We start from the raw sequence: 25293 nt of genomic DNA on the forward strand, positions 1-25293 counted from the left end.
GTTTTTGAGAAAATTGTCCGAAAACATTTAGTTCCTTCGCGATTTTTTCCAGAGAAATGACATATCGCAGTATGGAATTCATATGGAAACATTGATTATAAACAGAAGTGTTTTTGAGGAGATAGCAAATTCTGATTTTCAGCATTCAGTAACTATCCTTAGCTTTACTCTGAACAATCACACACACACACACACACACACACACACACACACACACACACACACACACACACACACACACACACACACACAAAACCTTAGGTTTTAAACTTTGGTCTCTATACGTTGAACGGTATGGCTTCCAGGCGAGTGTAGGGGAAACTGGGGTATTCACGAACACTGGAGTAATGCCGAACACCCAAGTTTACGCCATAGGAAGCTTGTTGGAAAAAGTTAAGATTGTTTATGCTAACCCTAAACAGTCCCTATCCTATGTGTTTGATAAATCCTTACTTTTAGCCCAGTTTATAAACTTCCGTACACTAAAGGCTATATATAGGTAAAATGGTTTAAACACACTCTTATACTTTCTTACATCAAGTCACATTGTTATATCAAAAATTACATTTAAAAAAAGAAAAATCCGTTTATGCTAGTTTGTACCACGGACCGAATCCAGTCACAACTGGATTCTGTATAAAATCCTCCACCAATACGAGCTATTCAAAAGCCTAAACCAGCCAGATTCACTTTCCTCCTGGCTGGCCCCACGAAATAGCTTTCTTGCCACCTCGTCTAAAACACACTATGATCCACTCTCAGACGTAGGATCTCTTCAATTAAAATTAAACTTTAATATCCTAACACCTAGCCGAGTAATTTCCTACCATAATGGTCAGAGCTCACTGTGCCTCAGTGGAAAACTGCAAATGCAACGCACCTGAATATCCGAAGACATTTCAGTATCAGAATCAGGGATAAAAGTGGATCTGAAAAGGTAGAGGGGCGGATGACATCACGCCGTCATCCATGTCTATCTTTTCCCATTGTGATTTTTTGGGGAAGTGAGGGGACGCCATATATATTTTTGGAAGTGGGGAATGGCGTTCTCTGCGTTCCCCCTCACTTTTACCCTCATCAGAATCTAAAAGAAGACTTTGTTGTGTGACTCGAATTCACTCCCATACGTAGCCGCAAAATTCTGATTATCCTGCCATCAAAAAGTACCAACTGATTTCATCGGCCTACCACAACATACAGCAGTCGAAACAATAAACCAGCAGCTCTTACATACAATATCTCTGGCCTGTAAAAAACTATTTAAAAAATTCTCTTCGCAGCAACAAAAGTTTTTTAAAAAGCAAAAACTTAGCACCAAGAAGGGAGAAAGTGTAGGGTGATGAACCAAAAGAAAAGAAATCCACTCTTAGCCTCTACCCAGATTCTAGAGTAAAATTAAAAGAAAAAAGTATAACGTGAGAATCTAGCTAACTATAAAGAATTTAAATTAGGTAAATATATCGTACTAAATTTGGGATTATCTCTAATGAATATAGAATACAATTAATTAATAATTAATTTTTGAATTAATTTACAACTCAAATTATTCTTAATCTAAATAATTAAATATCACTACCATTATATCAGCTATGCATAAAGAAATACCAGCATACGATTAAATAAATATTAGGACTGAATTTTAAAAATATTTAATAACAGAGGTCTGGAACCAAAAAGCTGTTTGCATAAGTTTAGCTGATTCTTACGCTTCTGGGTGCACCGAAGTTGAAAATGATCCCCGTTTATTCCTGGGACGTCAAGTTTTTGCACAATCGAAATGTAACGTGATCAAACAGGTAACTGCAAATCGCTAAATTGCAAATGCACCACACGAAAATAAACATGAACATGGAAGATTAAATGTATTTGTGCTCCCCGAAACATGAAAATACATGTATATTAGTCCGGATGGGAATCACTGACACATATCGTAATGTATCCTGAATGAGAGTACGAGATTACAAAGAAAAACAATAAATCTGTTTATAAAACAAATTTAGTAAGATTACATCTTGGATTTGTAAAACGTTGGTAAGTACTTCTGGCTACACTGTTTGTTGCTCAAGCACTACGAGTACGCGAGTACGCGGGGTTTTGTTGGCCCTGATATTAGAAAATTCATGTTCGACAAAGACTTCATCAGTTCAATGACTCCAACTCACAAAAGAAGCTTGGGTTGCCTTTACTGTGGTCATCAAAACGTTTTTGGGAAACCGAAAGGACCTACAGTACAAGGAAATGGTGGAAAAAATGTTGCACGCGTTCTGAAAGCTTGGTTGCTCCATGAGTTAGAAGTCCATTTTCTCAACTCCGACCTTGACTACTTTCGTGACAATGTGAGAGCAATGAGTAAAGAGCAAGGGGGACGTTTCTATCAAAATATCAAAGAAATGGAACGACGGTATCAGGGGAACTGGAGTGTCACGCTGATGGAAGACTACTGCTGGATGTTGTTTAGGGATCTTCCAGCAGCCACCTACAAAGGACAAGCTCCAAACGAAGTTTGACCTTTTAAAAAAAGACGATTTTACAAGCAATCTGATTGAGGGCTGCATTTCGTTATCTCCTTTCATTTATGATAAACAAGTCAGAGAAAAATGGTAAATTTTGTATTATTTTTAGTGTCAGGCTCTTAGAAGCCTCTTTCACCATTTATATCCTTGCATATTCATAACAATAACATCAAGGATAGGAATATCGCATACTATTGATTTTAATGAAAACAGAACGTATAAACTGTTTGAAATATAATATATGTAAACACGTGAGCATGTTGATGACCTTTAGAAAGCACGTTTTCTTCATATTGACGCAGAAACTGTATGCGTGTGTGTGTGGTAGAAAGAGCGAGCGAGCGAGAGAGAGAGAGAGAGAAAAGATGAAGCAAAGAGGAAAATTATGACATAGTTGAAATGTTTTCTAAGGTATTTTCTAGTTTTCCTTATGCAGTTTTTTTTTCTGTAAGATAAGCAGAACAAGAAAACCTATAATCTTGCAGAAGAACTATGAAAAGTGAATTTCCTCCTCTGGTTTTCTTACTTTGTGCGTTTTCCTCAAAAGGAAAAAAAAAGAAAGACTAGAGATCTTCTGTACAACATTTGTACAGTATGCGGCGAGAAAAAATGTATCAAGGTCAAGAAAAGGCATTGAACGCTTGCAGAAGTGGAATCAGACACAGACACGTGCTGTATTCAGCAGAGGTATGGTAATTCATCATCGTCCGGGTCATACTGATATAGGTATAGTGCTGCCAAAATGTCTTGAGGCGTGGCAAAAATGTGAACTAAACTCACACCCTCGACACACCTGCACGTTGAGCCAATAAGGGTTCAGCTCTTGCTAAGCGAGAGAGCCCTAGCGAAAGGGAGTGGAATTCCTTCACCCGATAGCAGCGCTTGGAATGGAAGACTAGGTATCAAGTCAATGTGGTATATCTTTAGAAACGTGAAATTTCGACAGAATACTCCTTTTGTTACAAAGGCAAGAAATAAAGAAAGGTTTTTGGAAATACATTACGTTAAGTGTTCAAGCTTATTTCACGAATTCCTGAAGTTACAGAGATAAAACTAGGCACAAACCTTTCAGTAAAAATAAGCTAATAAATCTTTCAGCTGTTTTCGAACATTCCACTTCTAAGGGAGAAAATGGGGGGGATTACTTTTCTAGAATACTCAAAATAGAATAATAGAAAGAATTATCAGATCGAACGAAAAATAATTGTGTTAGCGCCTGAGAAAAGAACAATTTCAGATACTATTAAGAAGAGGAAGAGAAACTGGTTGGGACATTGGCTGAAAAGGAACTGTATGCTAAGGGATGTGCTAGAGGGTATAGTGGCAGGAAAGATAGGGAGGGGACGAAGGAGACTACAGCTGATGGACGATATCAAAAGAGAAAAAGATTAGTTGAAGATCATGCTCATGGTCTTGAAGGTCATAAAAGCTTCTCAGTTGCTGCAAGTGACCTGCCAATAATGGCAGAATACTTATGATGATGAGGATGATGATGATGCGCTCAAAATATTTAGGATTTAACTGCATAACACAAAACGACGATATAAGACGACTAAGTCTGAATAACTGCTATTCCGTGGAATTTCTGTTCCTTTAATGCTTTTAGTACCAATAAATTCATGATTTATTTTCTTCAATGCAACGAAAAGCAACCAGCGCCAGGTTCTTTTCTTGCAGTTCAAATTATGCAGCAAAGTGGACAACCTCGCAGCAATCTGCTTTACTATACATACATCATATGCGTGTAAGTCAGTGTCTACTAAAATTTCTGAACTGTCAATACAAGTTACTGTGACATATAGACCGTACTATTTACTACATCGCCATTTACCCGGAGAAAATGAGAAGTACTAACATGTTTGTATTAGTATTTTGCACGCTACTCAAATTGAGACCTTCCATCAATTACGAAGATAAAGTAATCCAGTATTTTCAAGGTCGTACTAAGATGAAATATAGTCAAGTAAAAATCCTCTGTTGTCAAGTTAAAAAGCGGTAAAACCACATATTAAGTTGCTAAATTCTCTTTAATGAATGCTTTTACAAAATATATATATATATATATATATATATATATATATATATATATATATATATATATATATATATATATATATATATATATATATATATATATATATATATGAAATATATTTCGAATCGAAAGCAGATAAGTGAGTCATGATAATGGTATCTCATGTAAAATTGTATTGTCTAGGGCGGTCTTGTTCCACATTTTGATTATCTTTTATCTATTTGAAGATATCACATAATTACTGTAAAATTAGCGGTATTTTAATTTCGCCGGGATGAGGCGTCTTTAAGTTAACAGACAATAACTGAAGTTTGATACCAGAAAACTTTGAAAAATTGCTAATAATAAAAAAAACTGTGGAAATTCATTATGAATAGTTAACAGTGTTAACTAGTACATTTGAAATGAACCCACTGTTTCTTAAGTGGACATTATTTTATTTGTAATGTATATTTCCTACCTTACTAGTGCATATTTTCTAACTTTGTAGTACATGTTGGAATGTATATTTTTTTAGTATTTTAGTGCATCTGAATCTTGGCCTTACACATAAGGATGGGCGGTTCACCGAATCAGGACCTCCCAGAACTTCCTAACTCAACCAATATTTGTAACTTTCTCAATAGAACTATATTTGTTAAAGAGGGAAACGATTGATGTAACATGAAAATTTGATCTTACTTTTCTTTATAAAAACAATCTAGTTCTATCATTTTCTTTCTGGAAATATAGATGGAAGTATTTCACAATTACTTGTTATTTTTTCGGATGCAGAATAATTAATACCCGTTCAATAGCACCTAGGTACATAGTCGTAATGGCTTGTACTATTGGATCTCGAAAACTAGGACACCTTCTAACAAAAATATTTTAGGTGTCCGCCTGTACATAACTATAAAATATAACGAACTTTGTACTGAGTTAATATATTGATGATCATTAGTGGCATACACAGAAATTCGTCAAGGGTGGAGAGGTAAAGCCACCAAGCACATATCGTTTCCGGATTTTTGCATACATATGGTATATATATGTTTTTTTTTTTTTTTTTTACAATATATTTTTCAAGTGAAAACCCTCTTTGCGTACGCTACTGGGAATCACAACCCTCTTCCTGGAAGTTTCAAAGTTAGCACTGGATTAAAGGGTGCCTAATTCATTTTCAAGTCTTTTGAACATGAATTCTATTCTGCTTTATTTTCAAACACACATACCACTCAACGTTCCTTCTTTCTTTCTTTTTCCTTTTCTTTCTTTTTTTTCAAGGGTATCTTACGCATGCAATCTACCGCAAGTAGCGAAAAAGCTTTCGGCAAGTTGGCGCGTGGTTGGCTTTTGGTTTGCCTTTTCAACGCGTGCCTTCATACAATATGCCTTTTGTTGTAATTCGAAGCGATGCTTTAGACCGTTCACAGAGCATCATAGTATCACTGGCCGTTCATTGGCTATTGACTTGCCGACATCGTAAAATGCTTGTGTCTCCATATAACTTAAGTCTCTATAAAATGCTTGTGTCTCCATAAAAGCCTCCATATAACTTCATTACTGAAATCCAGCTTGCGGCATGCATGCATACTTTCCAATCAAGCCGGATGCAAGCTTGCCAACTTTCAATGCAAGCTTACAGCAAGCGTTTTGCAAATTGTCTCTGCTGCTAGGGACACTTCTAGTTCTGACACCATTACATATTTAAGGATTCCTTATGGGTAAAGACAGGATTCGCTTCGTGGTGAGGACTTGTGCGGTTTGATTCTATGTAGATCTGTAGGTTCGCGTCTTATATGGTCTCATCGTTGAAAAGGAATGGGAAACTCTTACGACAACCAACCATAAAACGGCTACATATTTTAAAATTTTACTTTTTTCTTTCTTTTCTTGAGTTTAACGTCATGTGATTATGCTCCAAGGCTAAAGGAAATGGTAGTAAATGATAATAGTGGAGAGAAGCAAAAGAAACCCGAGAAAACCTAAGTACACGATGTTTGCCCACCACAAAACGAACTTGGTGAGAGCTGAGATTGAGTCAGGGGCTTCATGCATTACACGTGAGCGCTCTACCACTGAGACATGCGGTTCTCTTTTTTCTTTTCCAGGGAGTAATTTAGTAACTTACAGTTTATCTAAAATGTATTCATTTGTCAATTGAAACTGGAAAATGTATTCATTTGTCAACTGAAACTTGGCATTTTTTTTAACTGTCCATCCAGTTGCACGTGCCATTAAAAAAATAAATAAAAAAGAATACAAAACTTTAGTGAAGGAGAAGAAAAAAAAATGAATGAAGCAATTTCACAACTAGTTCAGACCACAAGGCTTTTTGTTGGTTCCGCATATAGAAAAAAATGTTTTGCATTCTCGTCACAAACTCAAGGAGAGTCACGAACTGACGGCTATCTACATCTAAAGTATTAGGCACGCATTTCCATCTAACACCGCATACGCAAAAAAAAAAAAGAAAAGAAAAGAAAAAAAGAAAAGAAAAAGAAAAAAGAAAAAAACATTCTATAAAATGGCTACAAAGGCTGGAATTAAGAGAAGAAACAGTGAAAGCAACGCTTTACCACAATCATTCATAATCAATATGGCGATACTCCAGCCCAGGGTGCAAATCATACTTGTCGAAGGAGGAAGAGGAGGAGGGGGTGAGGGCTGACAGGGGTGCAAAATAGGGTTGCCAACTCTGGAAAATAAAAAAGCCGGCACCCCCTCAAAATTCCCTATTCCTAATAAGTGTGAAATATCTCTGTTCGGACCTATCCCTGGGGAAGACTGTAGTATCGTGAACAAAAGTGCATTAGCACCTATATCCTTAGTACATTCACTAATAAGCTTAATAGATACATTGTGCTAAAAATGAGAAACTGAAGTCGGTATTGATCATTTTATTTCATTACTAGTAATTGCCACTTCTTTAAAGTTATCGAAACAGATGAACAAAAGTATATTAATCTTTAGGTGGCAATTTTTGATTTGGAAAATGACTACAGGAAATTGCTTTAAAAAGTCCTTTTTCACTTTCAATAAATGCATAAAATTCCTTACAAGTAAATTCCAAATTTTCCCTGATACAACCCCTGTCATTTCTTTAAAATTATTTACACAAATGAACAAAATATATTAATCGTTGATAAATGGTGAAAGGTGACTGTTTTGCATTTACAGAATGAAAGTTAGTTTTTAAATCTATACTTCGAACTAGATACAAATTTGAAAAACACGATCATAAAGGGGCTGGTAAGAAGTTTGTACCGGTCATCGGCTTTAATCAAAATAACAGTAATATTTCCAGCCAGGCTGGTGAAAAACCGGCTAGTTGGCAACTCTACTGTAAAAACATCACACTAGAATGTTTTGACATAGTGAGTTCATATACATTGCATATCCATAGTTAACAAGTTAAGATAAGGGACAGAGCTAACCACTACTTTGCCCGTTAATTAATACGAAGTACATTTTACATACATAGAAACTACAGTAATTAATTTGCGAACTTCAGACAATAATGTTATTTTAATCATCTCCAGTACCTTATCCATGGGGGGATTTTACTCAAAAGAGAGTATTAAGATGAATTAATATATGTCTGATGCCAGGGGTGGCCCTATGCAATTTGCCACCCCGTGCAATGGCATCGTTAAAGAACAAATCTTAAAAGCAACGATTTTAAGTATTCTACCGCACCATGAACAAGGAAGGAGGAAAGAGCACTCGCACTCAGAAAAGCCTAAATACTACAATCTTGTTGTGTCTGTTTATTTTTCTTTAAATAATAATCTACTATATTAGTGAAAGATAAAGTAAATATGCCTGCAGAGGGAAGATGGTAACCTTCTTTATAAAATTCAATATCGAGCTTCAATCTCAATATATCAGTTTCCAATTCTAGTGCAACTAGCTCTTTTATCTTTATTTCTTGATGTTCCCTCTACATGTGTTAAAATTAAAAAAAAAAAAAAACTTGTTTCTACCTTCAATGATAAGGAACTTGTTTGTGACAAAGACAATACTAGTTTTCATATTAAAACTGTGATAACCGACGAAATGGAACAGGTGTTCAGTACTGTTCGAGAATTATGTTCTTGTGTTTGACAACAATCAAGCAAATTCATGCTGGGATTTGTTTGACCATTCGGTTTAGCACTGTCTATGTGACCCTAAACCAATGCGACCTAAACATAATTTATTAATGTAGTTAGTATTCAAATAGAAGGTCAGCTTGATAAATTTAACTACCACCATCATGAAGTTTGTTTCCAACAAAAATATTTATTTTAAATAATACACGGAGCTATGACAGTTTTTATCGCCACTCGAAACTCGTTGCTCCGTACAAATACAAGTGTTGCATATGTGGTAGACTGGCCCTATCTGAGGCTATTGACTTGGACGTCAAGGTTAAACTCCATCATTTAATATTTGGTCTAGGAATTAATTCGTGCGGTTGGTACGCACACATTGAAGCTGTAGTACAAACACAAAATACATAAATACCTTAAGAAAAATATTGTCCACCGCTAGCCACCACTTTCGCCCATCTGTCAGGCAATGTACGGATTCCGTGGCGAAAGAAGTCCTCATCCTTGGAAGCGATCCAGTCAGAGACCCATGTTTCGATATCTTCTGAAGAAGTAAACCGCTGTCCAATCAAATCGTTGTTCATGCAATCGAACAAGTAGTAGTCCGAAGGAGCAACGTCTGGTGAATACGGCGGGTGGGGTAAAACTTCCCATCCGACATTTTCTAAATAGGTTTTGACCGGTTTTGCGACATGTGGGCGAGCGTTATCATGTTGAACAATAAGTTTATCATGTCTGTTCTCCCATTCTGGTCGTGTTCTGGCCAGAGCTTGCTTCAAACGCATTAATTGTCGTCGATAACGTTCTCCATTCATAGTTTCACCCGGTTGCAGCAGCTCATAGTACACCACACCTTTCATATCCCACCATATGCACAGCATAACCTTTGCACAGTGAATATCTCGTTTTGGTTGTGATGGACCTGGTTCACCTGGTTTCACCCAGGCCTTTTTTCGTTTAGGATTCTCGTAATGGATCCACTTCTCATCACCCGTAATAATTCGATGCAGAAACCCCTTTCTGCTCTGTCGTTGAAGCAGCAATTCGCAAATGGTTTTTCGTCTTTCAACGTCTCTGTCTTTCAATTCATGTGGAACCCAATGTGACATCTTTTGAATCATTCCCATGGCTTTCAAGCGTTTGGAGACTGTTGTTTGATCAACGCCTAATGCTGCTGCAAGTTGTTCCTGCGTTTGACACGAATCCTGCTCGAGCAATGCTGTCAATTCTTCGTCTTGAAATTTTTTTGGCTGTCCAGCTCGCTCTTGGTCTGCCAAGCCAAAATCACCACTTCTAAACCGTGCAAACCACTTCTGACACGTTCGCTCAGCTAGAGCATGGTCACCATACACTTCCACCAAAATACGATGACTTTCAGTCGCACTTTTCTGCATGTTAAAGTAATGCAGCAGGACACCCCGCAAAAACACTTTATCAGGCGCAAATTGCGCCATGTTCACTTAACTACAAACTGGCGTTGTTGACGCTTTAATCCACTGCCCTATACTACGAACGATACGCGATGACAGGGGTTTGCAACATATGTGTGGATACACGGAACCGTGGGACGCTCCGTTCGTTGCGCCATCTCTTGTCCACCCGCACGAATTAATTCCTAGACCAAATATATTAGATAACATAGATTAGATACCAGCATAATAACTACAGAAGTGAACTGATTGGTTGGTTGGTTTAAATCACAGGTCGTTTACAGCACCTAGGCATAGCCCTATAGGTTCACATGGAATCCGAAACACATGTGCTATTGCCGAGAGTCGAACCCAGGTCTCCTGAAGTGAAGATGTGTGCATGGTAAGCATATAGGCACGAGGCAACTCTACAGAAATGAAGTAAAATTAAATCTTGCAGTTTTAGTCCCACGACTGTGCTCTGTATGATAAGCGACATAGATAATGAATTTAAGTGTGAAAGTTTTGGTGGATCAAATGTAGGAGAAAACAGGGTAAGTCAGAAAAATACACAGAAACGATGTTATAAATACAAACTTACATGTTCTAGAAACGAACTAGAGACTCTTCGCAACATAAACGAGGGCTCTTCCTAACCCCATACCGTAAGTTCCAACACCTAGTGGCCCACTTGCCGGTAAATGTCGATTGCCGATACAGCGATGCGTTGAAGGATTGCCGCAAATGTGCCACTGGCGGCAGTAATTCGTCGAGTCGAAACAGATATCTAGAGTCGGAGTGTTGAACTTGCTACCGCGTAGGAGTGAGGGCTTTATTTTGGTCCGCTCTCCTTCGATTCGTCGCGGAGAATCGCGAAGGGACCAACACGAATTATCGCCAGTCATATGTATGAGGTTATTGTTATATATTACTTTTTCCTGACGAATTGTTCCTAAGGTGATCTCCGAGGGTCAAGAGTAACCGCTGCCTCTATATCATGAAGTGAAAAATCTTGAGATGAGTGTGTCTAATTGTCTGAATTTAGATGGCAACTATCGCCGATCATTAGAAAGAGGATATGAGATTACTATGAAATAAAGTAAAAAAGACGCGCGTCATTTTGTTGTAAAATTACATGGCGAACTCATTTTATCTTACCTCAAACGGTTATCGTCGAATATACACGGATAAAGGAGCACCCTGATTGGCCAAATTAAAAAGACCTCAACGATTTATCTCTCTACAAGCGAGGTTCTGTTTGTCGCTTCCGAGGCGAAGTCGGAAGAACATGCGGCTAGTACTCATAAGGTTGGTGGTTCGCGCCCATCTACGGATACTTTTTTTAATGTTTTTTAGACTCACCTTAATGTAAACAAATCACACATATAGGCAATTTAACATATTTGGGGGAGTAATTTTGTGGTTCACTGGTGTTTCGTCGCGTCTCTGCTTCTGATGGTATAATTTTGCAAACGGAAGTGGGGCCACCGCGGGTCGTCGCTGCGGGGCCGCCAATTTTTGGCGAAATGTTGCTAGTTGCCCATCGGTGGTCCACCGATGCTTACGACATGGGGAAACCACCATGCTCTTTTGATGGAATTTTCCTTTTCAGAACCGACACTGTATGAGACGAGGACCCACAGTTTAAAATGGAACCCGAAGCTCGAAAAAGCTTTTAAATTTTAAGACTATCCCATCGGGAACCGAACCCCTCATTCTGCGCGCCTCCAAAGAGAGCTAAATCCTGTAAATAGAAGTGCTATGATTCATAAGCTGTATAGAAAATAAAATAAAATGAAACAACTTTATTTCGAAAATAAAGGAAACTTTCTGTACTGCTACAACTCACGAATCACTATGGGAGGAGAAGGGGACACGATATCGCAAGATTAACTGAATAGTACGTTGCCAAAGTTATAATATTAGTTTCGCATTTTTTTGTGTAATACCCCGTATTCCTCTACTTAAATTCTTTTCAATTGTTTCACGCCACTTCTTGGCCACAGAAAATTTGGTACCCATCTCCAGGAATCGAACCCGGGATCGAACCAAAACATCAAACGGTACATGAACATAAAAGTACTCAGAATGGGAAGAAGAGAGAAATAGATACACATAACTTAATAATTTTAACTTACCTTTGTTGCCACCGGTAAATTCTAGAGCACTTCCGAGAAACGGTAACGGTTTTGGCCCCGGGATCTTCTTCGCGAATTCGTGCAATCGAGATTTTTTCTGTCTGCTCAGGAAAATCCAGGCGAAAAACGAGGACACAACAAATATATACACTACTTGCCATATAGCACTTGGCGTTATCGCCAGATGAAGATTAGTCCAATCTCTCATTGCTGAAGAACTGTAACTGACGAACAAAGAGACTAAGATACTCGCCGATCACACCGAACGGAATATTAAAACTAGAATAACGAAAAGATTGTAGGTAATGCAGGTGTCCGAGTGGTTTGTGCAATCCTCAAGGACTTATATTTCAGAAATCCAAAACTAGATTTTCAACTCTTGGTTTTAAAGCAGCGCGGTGTGTGACGTAAAAATATTAGTGAAAGAAAAAAACTTCCGCAATATTTACTCTTCAAGGTCAACATAACTGAAATGATCGCTGATCTATTATAAATGTTAATTTTTCTGTATCGTTACTAGAGGGATTAAAAGATATATTAGGACAAAACCTCCAGATCCTGTGCCCTCCCTCCAGACCCTGGTTATTTCCTTCTGGTGTGGATGCATTTCTGCAGGAAATTACTTTGTTTTCCTGCCATTTTCGTTAATGCAGTCGTTTTCTTGCAACGACTGTTAAAAAAAAACAGCTGCATTCCAACTGAAGGATTTCCAGTACGTGATAATTATCACACTTTCTCATTAAGTTCGTTTATGATATGTATCGTTTACAGAGAAAGTTTTGGGATAAATACCGACAAAAAAAAAAAAAAAAAAATGCGAATTTTGCTTTTTTAAATAACCTTGTTACATGATTATTTAACACGGTCAAATTATATTCCATTATTATCAGAGATTATTTATTTTTCTGGTTCAGTAAAGTAAGGTGTAAGACGTTACGTGTTTGGTGTCTCATACCGTATTAACTTGTTCCCAATAGTGGTGATAGTACTTGCAAACTTGAAAGGAACAGTGGCGTACGCAGAATTTCGTCAAGGAGGATTCAAACACTCACATTCATTTCCTTGTAGGATAAGCGTAATTTTTGTATATAGGCCTATAACTAAATATAGTAAATGCTTATTTTTTCATAATATTTTAATCAAGGGGGAGGGGTTAAAATCCGTATGCCTCTGAAGTGGAGTATCTTCAGATTGCTCAAAACGAAATCTTTCCGTTTAACGTTCTATGATTATATCCATTAAGCTAAGGAAAAAAAATGAAATGAAATCTCTAAGTTTTACTTCCCACGCTTATGCCGGTTAGGCTAAAGGAGAGGGTGATGATGAGAAATGAATGAAATTGTGGAATGAAGAAAGTGGGAGGAGACTGGAGAACCTCGGGAAAACCCACAAGCACGGTGTTTGTCCACCACAAAGTCCACACGGCGCGACCTGGGATCGAACCAAGCACCAAAAGCACCGGAGGTGAACGCTCTACCACTGAGCCACCGCGCCCCCTTAAGCTAAGGAAGACGATGATTAAGGGATGTAAACGATAATGGAAGAATTAGTGAAGTAAATCACACGAAGCGGGGGTATCCCGAGAAAACCCACGGACACAATGTTGTCCACCACAAACTTTCTTAGTGGGGAATCGAACCAGGGATCCACGCACCAGAGGTAAATGCTCTACCACTGACCCACCGTGCCTTATCAAGGGATTGGTACTGGCTGAGGTGTTCTTAGAAGCCTCCCCCTTCAGAAGGGGAGAATTTCAATATACTGGGGACGAAAGCAGAACTGCGAAAATACTGGTGTCCCACATTGAGTGCGATTCGGGATGTGTCCCTGGGAAAGAATTTCGTACTTTCGTAGTTTCCTATCTGGGCAATACTGAAATCAGTGTGGTGGGGGCGAGGTGGTTTGCATACAATTTCTTCATTGATGGGTTTCAAGCACCCAAATTGAAAGTTCATAATAATAATAATAATAATAATAATAATAATAATAATAATAATAATAATAATAATAATAATAATAATTCAAGAATCATTTAGAGGACCGACTGAGAACAACCCGAAATACCAATGCAGAAAATGGAGACACATCAGAAACAATTGAAAAATGAAATCTTTGAGTCTTACGTCCCACGGTTATGGCAGTTAGACTAAAGGAGACGATGATGATGAGTAATGAATGAAATGGTGGAATGAAGAGAGTGGGAGGAAACGGGAGAACCCCGAGAAAACCCACACACACGGTGTATGTCCACCACAAAGTTCACTTGGTGGGGACTGGGATCGAACCCAGGACCTCAAGCACCAGAGGTGAACGCTCTACCACTGAGCCACCGCGGCCCCCAGAAAAAATGGAACGCATCACAAGCTCATTCCGTACATTTGGCTTCCACAGACTATTTGAAAAGACACAACAATGTTGCAAAAAGCATTCGCCAGGTTTTCGCCAGGTTTGTTATTTTTGCAACATGGAACTAATCAACGATAGGGTTAGTAATCCATACTACAAATACCAGAGAAGTCCAGTACTTCAAAATGATAAATACAAACTGTATTGGGTCGAGAAATCAGAACAAATATAACCGTACCTGTAAAAAGACCTGACCACCATTATCAATAAAATGAACCAAGAAGTAACCCTTATAGATGTAGAAGTATGAATTTAACTCATAACATACGTCTAACATTCAGTACGAAAATAAGCAAGTAGTATATAAAGACCTGGCAGACGAAATCAAAAGTTATTAAAACAGGAGCGTCATTTCAGATTTTACTTGGGGGGGGGCAAGACCCCTTGATTTAAGTAAAATTTCTCGTTTTTCACTGATTTACCATTATTCTTTTGATAAAGTCTATATAAATCTCAAACTCAGGGGGGGGGGCAATTGCCCCTCCCTACACCCCCTAAATGACGCCCCTGTATTAAAATGTCGTCAAACATCTAATAAATCTACAAAAATCGCTAGCTACTACTAGAACCCGTAATATGGCCAAGACATTCTTTGGAGAAGAAGAACTCTTCAAATAATCTTCACTTGCGAGCAGAGTTGCCAGGGCAATCGGCATTGGAGCTCCTTTCTCCCACGCGGAGACGACTGTACTTACGGCGAGTTGAAATCAATGTAAATAATCAACTGAATAACACGAACCTGAATGAATGCAGCACCTTATTTTTTTTTTTTTATTTTCCTGCATGGAACACACTATCATGATAATCGGCTGGATTATCATCTCAAAACAGTTAGGGAATAACTATAAATTACAGACAAGCTGTTAACAATTTTTTTCATGAGACAAATTAAAACATGAACTTGTTCAACTGATTCTATACATAAAACTGTGAGTGTTAAAGAATAAGCTATTTCATTGTGAAAAAAAAAAGCGCAGTGACATATTAGTTAACTTTGAAAATCGATAAATCGGGACAATATGCGTTCCGACGAAGTCAAAAATCGGTATAGTCCCGACAGAATCGAGACGGTTGGCAACCCTGCTTGACAGATTACTAAGACAACCGTCAGATTGCTAAGCTGAAACCGGTTTAAACCGAGATACAGCTATAATAAAAATAATAATAATAATAATAATAATAATAATAATAATAATAATAATAATAATAATAATAATAATAATAATAATAATAATAATATGAATCATTAATCTCAACTTTTCGGATATTGGAACATAAATTCTCTTTGTTCAAGGGGGGCGCGGTGGCTCAGTGGTAGAGTGTTCACCTCCGGTGCTTGGGGTCCCTGGTTCGATCCCAGCTAGCGCCGTGTGGACCTTGTGGTGGACAAACACCATGCTCGTGGGTTTTCCCGGGGTTCTCCCACTTTCTTCATTTCATTCGTCTCTCATCATCACCGTCTCCTTTAGCCTAGCCGGCATAACCGTGGGGCGTAAAACTTAAAGATTTCATTTCATTTCATTTTTCTCTTTGTTCAAGAAGTACGCAATTGTTGTATTTATTTCAGTGAAATGCCTTATAGAAGGGGGAGTGTTGAAATACAATAATCTTGCTTGCCTATCTAAGGCTGTAGAAAGAAGCTAAAAAGGCTACATAGTGGTTCACACACATTTAAAGGCAGTGGCGTAACGTTAGGGCCTGCATCAGAGGCGTACTCACGGGAGGGTACACACGACAAAAAAAAAAAAAAGTTCCTAACTCAACATACATTTGTACACTTTCTCAATAAACTATATTTGTTTATCAGGGAAATGATTGATGTAAAATTGAACATTTGATCTTTGACTTCATCTGTAGTATTTCTCTTATAAAAACAATCTAGTTCTATCATTTTTTTCTGAAAATATAGGAAGAATTATTTTACAATTACTTATGGTGTTTTCGGGTGCAGAATAAATAATACACATAGACGTAGTGGCTTATAATATTGGATATTTCCCCGCCGAAGGCTTGAACCCCTCCCGGACTGGCCTGTATGCAGGCCATTTGGCTTGGGTGTCCGCAAACTCTCTCTCTCTCTCTCTCTCTCTCTCTGAAGTAGAAAGATCTGATTCTGAACTGGGGCTGCTTTGTACCATAGTCCGAAGTATTCATTATGGTTGAGACAGAAGCATGATCAAAATATCAATAACTAGCAGCGTTCACCCCGCTTCGCTGCGGTCACCCCAGAACGCAATAAACTTTGTTACTTAGATAATTTTTACTTTTTCGCTTTCAAGTGATATGATAAAAACCATAGAAGATTGCAGTAAATGTTAACATTATATCGCCTGTCATTTATGTTAACCCGCCGAGTGACACGGTCATGCGGGTTGCATATAAATACGTTTATTTTTACCTATGATGAACTAACAAAGGATTTGTACGTTATGGACACTTGAATGGTCAATTATCTCAAGACACTGGTAATTAAAAATTAAAGTGATATGATAAAAACCATCTAGGGTCCAAATCCTAATAACCCCCCAAAAATGAAAGAAATTGGTTCAGCCGTATTAGCGTGATGAGGGAACAAAGGATTTGTACGTTCTCTTTTATATATACAGGGTGGTCGTGCATGAATGTCGGAAAATTCGTGAGATGAATCTACAGGTAAAAACAAGCAAAAAATGTCATATGAACATTGGGTGAATGCGGCTTCGTTTGGACGCTAGAGGCGTCTGAAATGTCACCTTCCGAGGCGGCAATTTGCAATATCTCAAGAACGGAGAGAAATACGAATGTCGGGTCAAAACATATCAAAGGAAACCCCATCCGAAGAATCCAATTATGCATAAGTGGTGGCGAAACAGTGGCGGCGCTAGAGGGGGGCACAAAGAAAGTGAATGAAACATGGACAAAAGTGAACAATGTACACTGAAAAATTGTAGAATGGGATGTTACTTGGAATATGCAACAACAAATGTTAATGAACAAAGGCAACAGCGGCTAGTCTGTAGGGATTTAATGGGAGGCGGATTGTAGGAATACAGTATCTTTGTAATGGTGAGAAATAGGAATGCCGGGTCAAAAGATATCGAAATGCCATCCGAAGAATCCAATTATGTATAAGTGATGGAGAAACCGTGGCGGCGCCAGGGGAAGCATAAAGAAAGTGAATGAAATGCGGAGAAAGGTGAACAATTTACACTGACAAACTGTAGGAGCGGATGTTATATGGAACATGCAGCAACAAATGTTAATGAACAAAGGCAACAATGGCTACGCTGTAAGGACACTATGAGAGGTGGAATGTTGAAATACAGTATCATTTTAACGGAGAGAAATAGAAATGTCGGGTGAAAAGATATCAAAGGAAACCCCATCCGAAGAATCCAATTATGCACACGTACTGCGGAACAGTGGCGGCGCATGGGAGCTGCAAAGAAACTGTTAAACACTCTTAGTGATGAAACGTGCAGATCGCAAAAACCACGTATGGAAGATGAGACCCAGTGTACTGTAAAAACAAGAGGTATTGTACTTACCATGGTCAACATAATGCCATTCTACAGCAGCTGTTCAATATGTCCTCCTTGTTCTTCGAGACAGACAGTTACACGATGGCGTAAGGATTGTCTGACTGGTGCCAATATCGCTGGCGTTTGCCGTAATGTGGCAAATGCAGCACATACACGCTGGCGAAGATCTTCAACATCATGCAGGGGCCGTGTATACACGAGACTCTTCACGTAACCCCACAGGAAAAAATCTAGGGGATTCAGGTCGGGTGAACGTGGGGGCCATGCTTGTCTTCCACCACGACCTATCCACCTGCGTGGAAATGTTTTGTTCAGATATGCACGAATGGTGTGACATGAGTGGGCAGGGGCGCCATCATGCATAAACCACATACACTGTCGTGTCCTCAGTGGCGCATCTTCAAGCAGAATAGGTAGGTTCTGAGTCAGAAACTGGAGATACGATATTGCGTTCAATCGCTGTGGTAAGAAATGTGGTCCCACAACGTTGTCGCCAATAATACCAGCCCACACATGCAATTGAAAACGCTTTTGATGCTTCGTCTCTACAATTGCATGCGGGTTGTTGAGTGCCCATCGATGGTCATTGTGGAAATTTGTGATGCCATCCCGTGTGAATAATGCCTCATCCGAGTACAATACCTGTGTTAGAAAGGCTGGTGATACACGGCAGCGGCGGTATAACCAACGGCAGAAACGTCGTCGGGTTTCATAGTCACCATCGTATAACGCATGCGTTCGTTGTACGTGGTATGGTCTGAGATTATTACTATGCAAGATGCTTAGCACGACTTGATGCGAAACGTGTTCCTGCCTTGCTATTCGTCGGGTACTAATACTCGGGTTCCGGGTCACATGTCGGAGTACCCTCTCTTCCAGGGGGGGGGGTGTTCGAACGCGTCGTCGTCTCGGAATGTCTGTGTTGGGAAGGAATGACCCAGTGTCCCGCAATCGCTGATGAATACGAATAAACATCCCCGGTGCTGGAATTTGTCGATCTGGATAGCGTTTCGCATATAACCTACGTGCTTCTTCTGCATTACCTTCCGCTAAGCCGTACATCAAATACATATCTCCCATTTCGGCGTTAGTGTATACTACCCTATTCATTGTGGTGCATTACACATAGCGCTTGTCAACATCAACACTGTTTCACACGACACAAAGTAAACCACATTCACATACACATGGATTACTGCCCTGCCTGTAGAGTGTAGCACTAAAACGCTTGTGCTGTTACTGTCATTGCCCCGTTCAGTACGAATGAACTGTGCGCTGTCCTCTGCACCTTCGATGCGAACGCTCTCGTTACCCACGCTTTCACTACTCCTATAACTAGCTCAACTACGCGACGCTATGCACGCCCCCTTGTTCCACCTACTGTAGCTATGCGCCCTCTGTCATCGGACATGTATCATACAGTACACCTAGAGTTGTATTCCTTGTTTCCTGATTGCTTTCAAATAGTTGTGTTTTCACCAATTTCAACTTTTCTCCATGTTTCATTGACTTTCTTTGTGCTTCCCCTGGCGCCGCCACTGTTTCGCCATCACTTATACATAATTGGATTCTTCGGATGGGATTCCCTTTGATATCTTTTGACCCGACATTCCTATTTCTCACCATTACAAAGATACTGTATTCCTACAATCCGCCTCCCATTAAATCCCTACAGACTAGCCGTTGTTGCCTTTGTTCATTAACATTTGTTGTTGCATATTCCAAGTAACATTCCCTCCTACAATTTTTCAGTGTAAATTGTTCACTTTTCTCCATGTTTCATTCACTTTCTTTGTGCCCCCCTCTAGCGCCGCCACTGTTTCGCCACCACTTATGCATAATTGGATTCTTCGGATGGGGTTTCCTTTGATATGTTTTGACCCGACATTCGTATTTCTCTCCGTTCTTGAGATATTGCAAATTGCCGCCTCGGAAGGTGACATTTCAGACGCCTCTAGCGTCCAAACGAAGCCGCATTCACCCAATGTTCATACGACATTTTTTGCTTGTTTTTACCTGTAGATTCATCTCACGAATTTTCCGACATTCATGCACGACCACCCTGTATAGATACCATATTTCAGTTTTGAGCTGAGATCCGTGCAGTTGTTAAGACTGCTCACCGCCTCAGAAACTGACCAATATGGCAGATAGTATTCTGGTTCTCTCGCACTGCTTTTATTTTCTCTCAGTGTTGCCATACGTACCAACTAGAAAATTCCAACCTCCAAAAACATTATATTATGAAAATCTGTTGTGTAAAATGTAGTTCACGAAGCACAAAAGTATAATACACCTACCATTTGTAACTACAGACGGGAAATTGTGGAAAAATACCATTTTTGATCATTTTTTTAAAGGAATAAATATCATTTATTGAGATTATTTGCCATATTTGTCATTTTGTAGTTTTTTGTTTGTTTGTTTGTTTGTTTGTTCACGTTTCTACCTTTAACACAAGCTTAGAGTAACCAGAAATATTTGATAAAAACAAGTATATTGATTAGACTAGAAATTTCTGGTCTCGAAGTCGAGACGAGAAACACATTTTCAAATCCGAGAAGAGACGAGATAATACGACATTCTTTTGTCTCGTTTATAGCTACTCAACGCTTAAAGACATGCAACTCATTATACAATATACTCCATTAGTAAATATGATTGAACATTTTGTTATATCATACCGTTCGTGGAGCTCTCGTGACACAGAATAGTTCTGGCAACTTTGAGATAAAATTAAGAGAAATCAAGGCGCATACATTTTGTACATAAATTTACAGAACGAGCCAAGAACAAAATAGAAACAAGACGAGACTTCTACACAAGTTACGAGTCGAGACAACCTTTATTTGTCGCCTCGTCATGTCGGTAACACTGAATCCAATAGCAAAATAGAAAGACGTTTATCTTTATAACTAGAGAACTTGTTAAATCATTGAGGAAAACGTCCGAAATGATTAAGGTACTTGCTGATTTGAATGAGTACGGTAGCCAAATATGAAATGTTACGTCACCATTTCTGTTAAGGGTACCATTTATCCCTAAATGTCATTTTTAATAATAATATCAGAGTTTTGAATGCTTTTATATCAGGGTAATTCAGAAACTAATGCCTCCAAGCCCACTACTTGGCCAATAGTACTGCAAACGTTCTGAACTGTTTATCATTAATGCACTGATGTTTGAGCTATAGAATGTCACTTGTTTCACCTTCCTATCTTTTGTCATTCCAGAGTAATAGAGCAGTCCATGGCATCCAGTGGTGACGTCCGGTTGAAACAGGGGCTGGCATTGAATTTCTGACTGCGGAAGGTTGTGCGCCCAGGAACATTCATCGCCGGCGACGAGTCGTGGATTCACCATTACGACCCGTAAACGAAATGTCAGTCGATGGAATACCGCTACACGTCCTCTCCTGCACCAAAAAGTTCGAAGTTGTCCCATCTGTTGGCAAAGTATTGTCGACATGGTGCCTCATCCTCCCTATAGTCCGGACCTTGCGCTCTGTCACTTTTGGTTCTTTCCCAGGATTACCTTAAGAGTCTTCATCCCGGCGAAATTAAAACACCGCTAATTTTACAGTAATTATGTGATATCTTCAAATAGATAAAAGATAATCGAAATGTGGAACAAGAGCGCCCTAGACAATATTATTTTACATGAGATACCGTTATCACGACTCACTTATCTGCTTTCGATTTCGAGCCATTTTGAAAATCGGCATTTATTTTAGCGTTTCTAAATGCTGAAAACGGAAAGCGACTAGGTGACTTGTGATAACGGTACCTGATGCAAAATAATATTGTCTAGGGCGCTCTTGTTCCATATTTCAATTATCTATTATCTATTTGAAGATATCACATAATTACTGTAAAATTAGTGGTATTTTAATTTCGCCGGGATGAAGACTCTTAAGAGCCAATGCTACGGTTGTGACGCGGAGGGGGAAGCACTTGTTCGGCAGTGGTGTTGCCAGCAGCCACAACAATTCTTTGCCGACGGCATGAAAAACCTTGTTTCGCGTTGGCGCAAGTGTGTTTGCCCTCAATGGGAACTATGTTGAAAACTGATGAAACCATTTGTAGCTGATATTGCAAGCTTTCCACTGATACCTGTATCGATGCTATCTATCGAACACAAATAAGGGTATCACCTTGGAGGCATTACTTTCTGAATCATCCTCGTAACAAAGAAAAAGGAGTAATAAAGCAAAAGTTTAGAAGAAGAAAAAAGAGTATAGAGTATTTGAATCTTAAAAAAAAAAAAGTATAATACTCTTAAAAACAGTACACCCTACCCAAGTCACATTGCTCGTCGTTATCATGAACTTCATATCACTTGCGAGAAATCGGTCGACCAACGAAAACACATGGGAAGCACGGATTCCAAAGTTGAACGTGCTTCAGACATGATCCTCCTGTCACATCGATAGATGTTGAACGATAGTGACCTTGCTCCGAACATATCTTAACTTGTTTATGGAAACCAGGGGGCCCCATTCCGTAACAGTTTGCGTCAACGCAAAGCAAAATCTGCGTTTTAGTTTGCGACAGTTCAGATGAGGCTGCGGTGGCTCAGTCGTAGAGCGTTCACCTCTGGTGCTTGGGGTCCCCGGTTCGATCCCAGCCCCCGCCAAGTGAAATTTGTGGTGGACAAACACCGTGTGCGTGGGTTTTCTCGGGGTTCTCCCATTTCCTTCACTCTACATTTCATTCATTTCTCATAATCACCGTCTCCTTTAGCCTAACCGGCATAAACGTGGGACGTAAAACTTAAAGATTTCATTTCATTTCAACTGTAGTTCATTTTTTGCCAGTTTTGCTTTGCGTTATGCTTCGCATTTTTTTTCTTCGAAGACTGGTACGGTACAAAGCTCCAGGTGTTGCACAGCATGACTGGTTTTGTCAAGTGTCAAGGTAGGGATTACATAACGTGAAGTGATTTTTTAAACGTAGTATTTGATTGCGATATTCATTAGAATAATTTCTATCCAGTTTCATGTTTATGACATTAATACTTCTATAATTTGTAATATTCTTTCTGTTTCTTCGTTTTAATGAATACTGATTAACTGATACTCTTAGTCATGCTTATTAATTAAAACCATTTAGAATGCTTCACGCATTTAACGTGATCTTAAGATAAATTAATAACATAAAAATACAATAAATATATTAATTGTAACAATACAAACTGGCATTGTTCACATTATTATTATTATTATTTTTTTTCATTTTGCCTCCCATTTTCAGTGTTTTATCTTTCCACAACAGCCAGGGCCTTATGCAGAGTCATTTTGACGCGTGACTAGTGCCACACTAAAGAGTTCGACTAACATATGTTTCCTGCAGTAGTCAGGCCTTTAGTATGACGCTAGTCATACGTCGAAACAACTCTGCATAAGGCGGCAGTGTTTATTTATAACACTGTTTTCCATCCACCCCAATTAAGAAATTTAGGATTTAGCTCTGATCAGTATTTTTCAGTACTGTGTAAGTGACTTTTATCTACTTGACGAAATAATTTCTGATAGTAAAATGATATCACTGGGATTTTAATAACAATCGTACCTTGTACAAAAATCTTTTTTTTTTTTTAAATACAGTAGTTAAAAATTGAACGTACAACAGGTGGTGTTCAGCAGCCCGGATAGCTCAGTCGGTAGAGCGTTAGGCTTTTAACCTAACGGTCCAGGGTTCGAGTCCCTGTTCGGGCGGGTGCTTACTTTTATATACCTAGAAGAGACAGTGAACAAGATTCTATAAAATGAAGACGGCATTTCGGTAGGAGGTAGGTTGATTAGATGTATACGGTTTGCAGATAATATGGCGCTTGTTGCAGAATCTGAAGAGAAAAATTAATAAGATGTTAGAAAACTTATGAAAAGGCTGTGAAGAATATGGTATGAAAATAAATGTTACAAACACTAACTGCCATGGTGATTGGAACGAAGCAGTCGGTGTCAAATATAAAAGTAGGAGGGGAGAAAATAGAACAGGTCTAGTTTTCGATACCTAGGGTAAAGATATACCACATTGACTTTATCCCTAGTCTTCCGTTGCAAGCGCTGGTATCGGCTGAAGGAATTCCTCTCGCTTAGCAACAGCTGAACCCTTATTGGCTCAACGCGTCGGTGTGTGAGGGTGTGAGCTTTAGTTCGCATTTTTGCCACGGCTCAAGACATTTTGGTAGCACAATAGTATTATTAGTGATGATAAAGCTTAGCTCACGAATCTCTGCTGTGATTGACGCCAACAAAGAATTAGAATTGCGGCAGAGATTCTTGACCTAATCTATATGATGCTCGAACGTGAAATAAAAATAAGGACAAGAATGGCGAAAGAAGCCTTTAGGAGGAAGAAAAGGCTATTTTGTGAGACCTTGAATAAAGGGTTGAGAAAAAAGACTTATAAAATGCTTCATGTGGAGTATTATACTGTATGAAACAGACACATAGATATTGCGCATAGGGATGCGCACGAGTCGAGTCGAGACAGAATTTTCCTGAGAAAATTCGAGTCGAGACACAGCTCTTCCAATAGAAAAATATACGTTTTTCGAGTCGAGACATCACTTTTACAGCACATTTTCGAGACGAGACAGTCTCAAATCTTGTCTCGTGCGCATCCCTAATTACGCAAAAGTGATGGAAAACGACTGGAATGTTTAGAGATGTGTTTGTGGAGAAAAATTGAGAGAATTATGTAGCTGGGTGTACGGAAAATGAATGAAAGGGTGTTAGAAATATTGGGGGAGAAAAGGACAAAAGACACTGTATCATGAAGGATGTGCTAGAGGGTATGATGACAGGAAAGAGAGGGAGAGGGCGAAGAAGATTACAATTAATGGACTATATCAAAGCAGAAAAATCGTACTTGAAGACGAAGAGGTTAGCGGAAGATGGCAAGGAAAAAATGTGAGGTTTGCAATGGTTATAAAAAAGATGGCCATGTCTTGAAATCCCATAACGTTACAGGTATGAAAATTAATATTTAGACTTTTCATTTAAAATAATTGGAGATATGTTTCAGCGTTTTTTTTTTTTTTTTTTTAATGTTTTCCTTACGAGGAAAGAAATAAGTATAGAAAGCATTTCCGTAACAAGGGAAATCAATATACCTAGGTAAGTTTTGGGGGATTCCAACTATGTAGGTTTTAGTCTAGTTCATCAAAGATTTTACAAAATATGCAAATT

The 25293-nt window shown here is 38.8% G+C and overlaps 2 protein-coding genes and 1 non-coding gene across 4 annotated transcripts in view; 2 read left to right on the plus strand and 1 right to left on the minus strand.

Annotated features, from left to right (window-relative positions):
- Positions 1-12531, minus strand: part of LOC145672905 (cytochrome P450 4C1-like) — a 323535-nt gene extending 311004 nt beyond the window's left edge. The window contains exon 1 of the mRNA XM_081742106.1: positions 12172-12531. Coding sequence (XP_081598232.1) covers positions 12172-12379 — 208 coding nt within the window. The 5' untranslated portion in view covers positions 12380-12531. The remainder of the gene's footprint in view (positions 1-12171) is intronic.
- The window catches only part of LOC145672906 (cytochrome P450 4C1-like), a 151792-nt gene that overhangs the window by 50045 nt on the left and 76454 nt on the right, over positions 1-25293 (plus strand). The gene's annotated exons all lie outside the window — the stretch shown is intronic.
- Positions 23742-23814, plus strand: TRNAK-UUU (transfer RNA lysine (anticodon UUU)). Its single transcript has one exon. It is a non-coding gene; the product is annotated as a tRNA-Lys (tRNA).

The sequence above is a fragment of the Thermobia domestica genome, chromosome 16 (genome assembly GCF_964235325.1).
Source record: "Thermobia domestica chromosome 16, izTheDome1.hap1.1, whole genome shotgun sequence".
Classification (NCBI taxonomy): Eukaryota; Metazoa; Arthropoda; class Insecta; order Zygentoma; family Lepismatidae; genus Thermobia; species Thermobia domestica.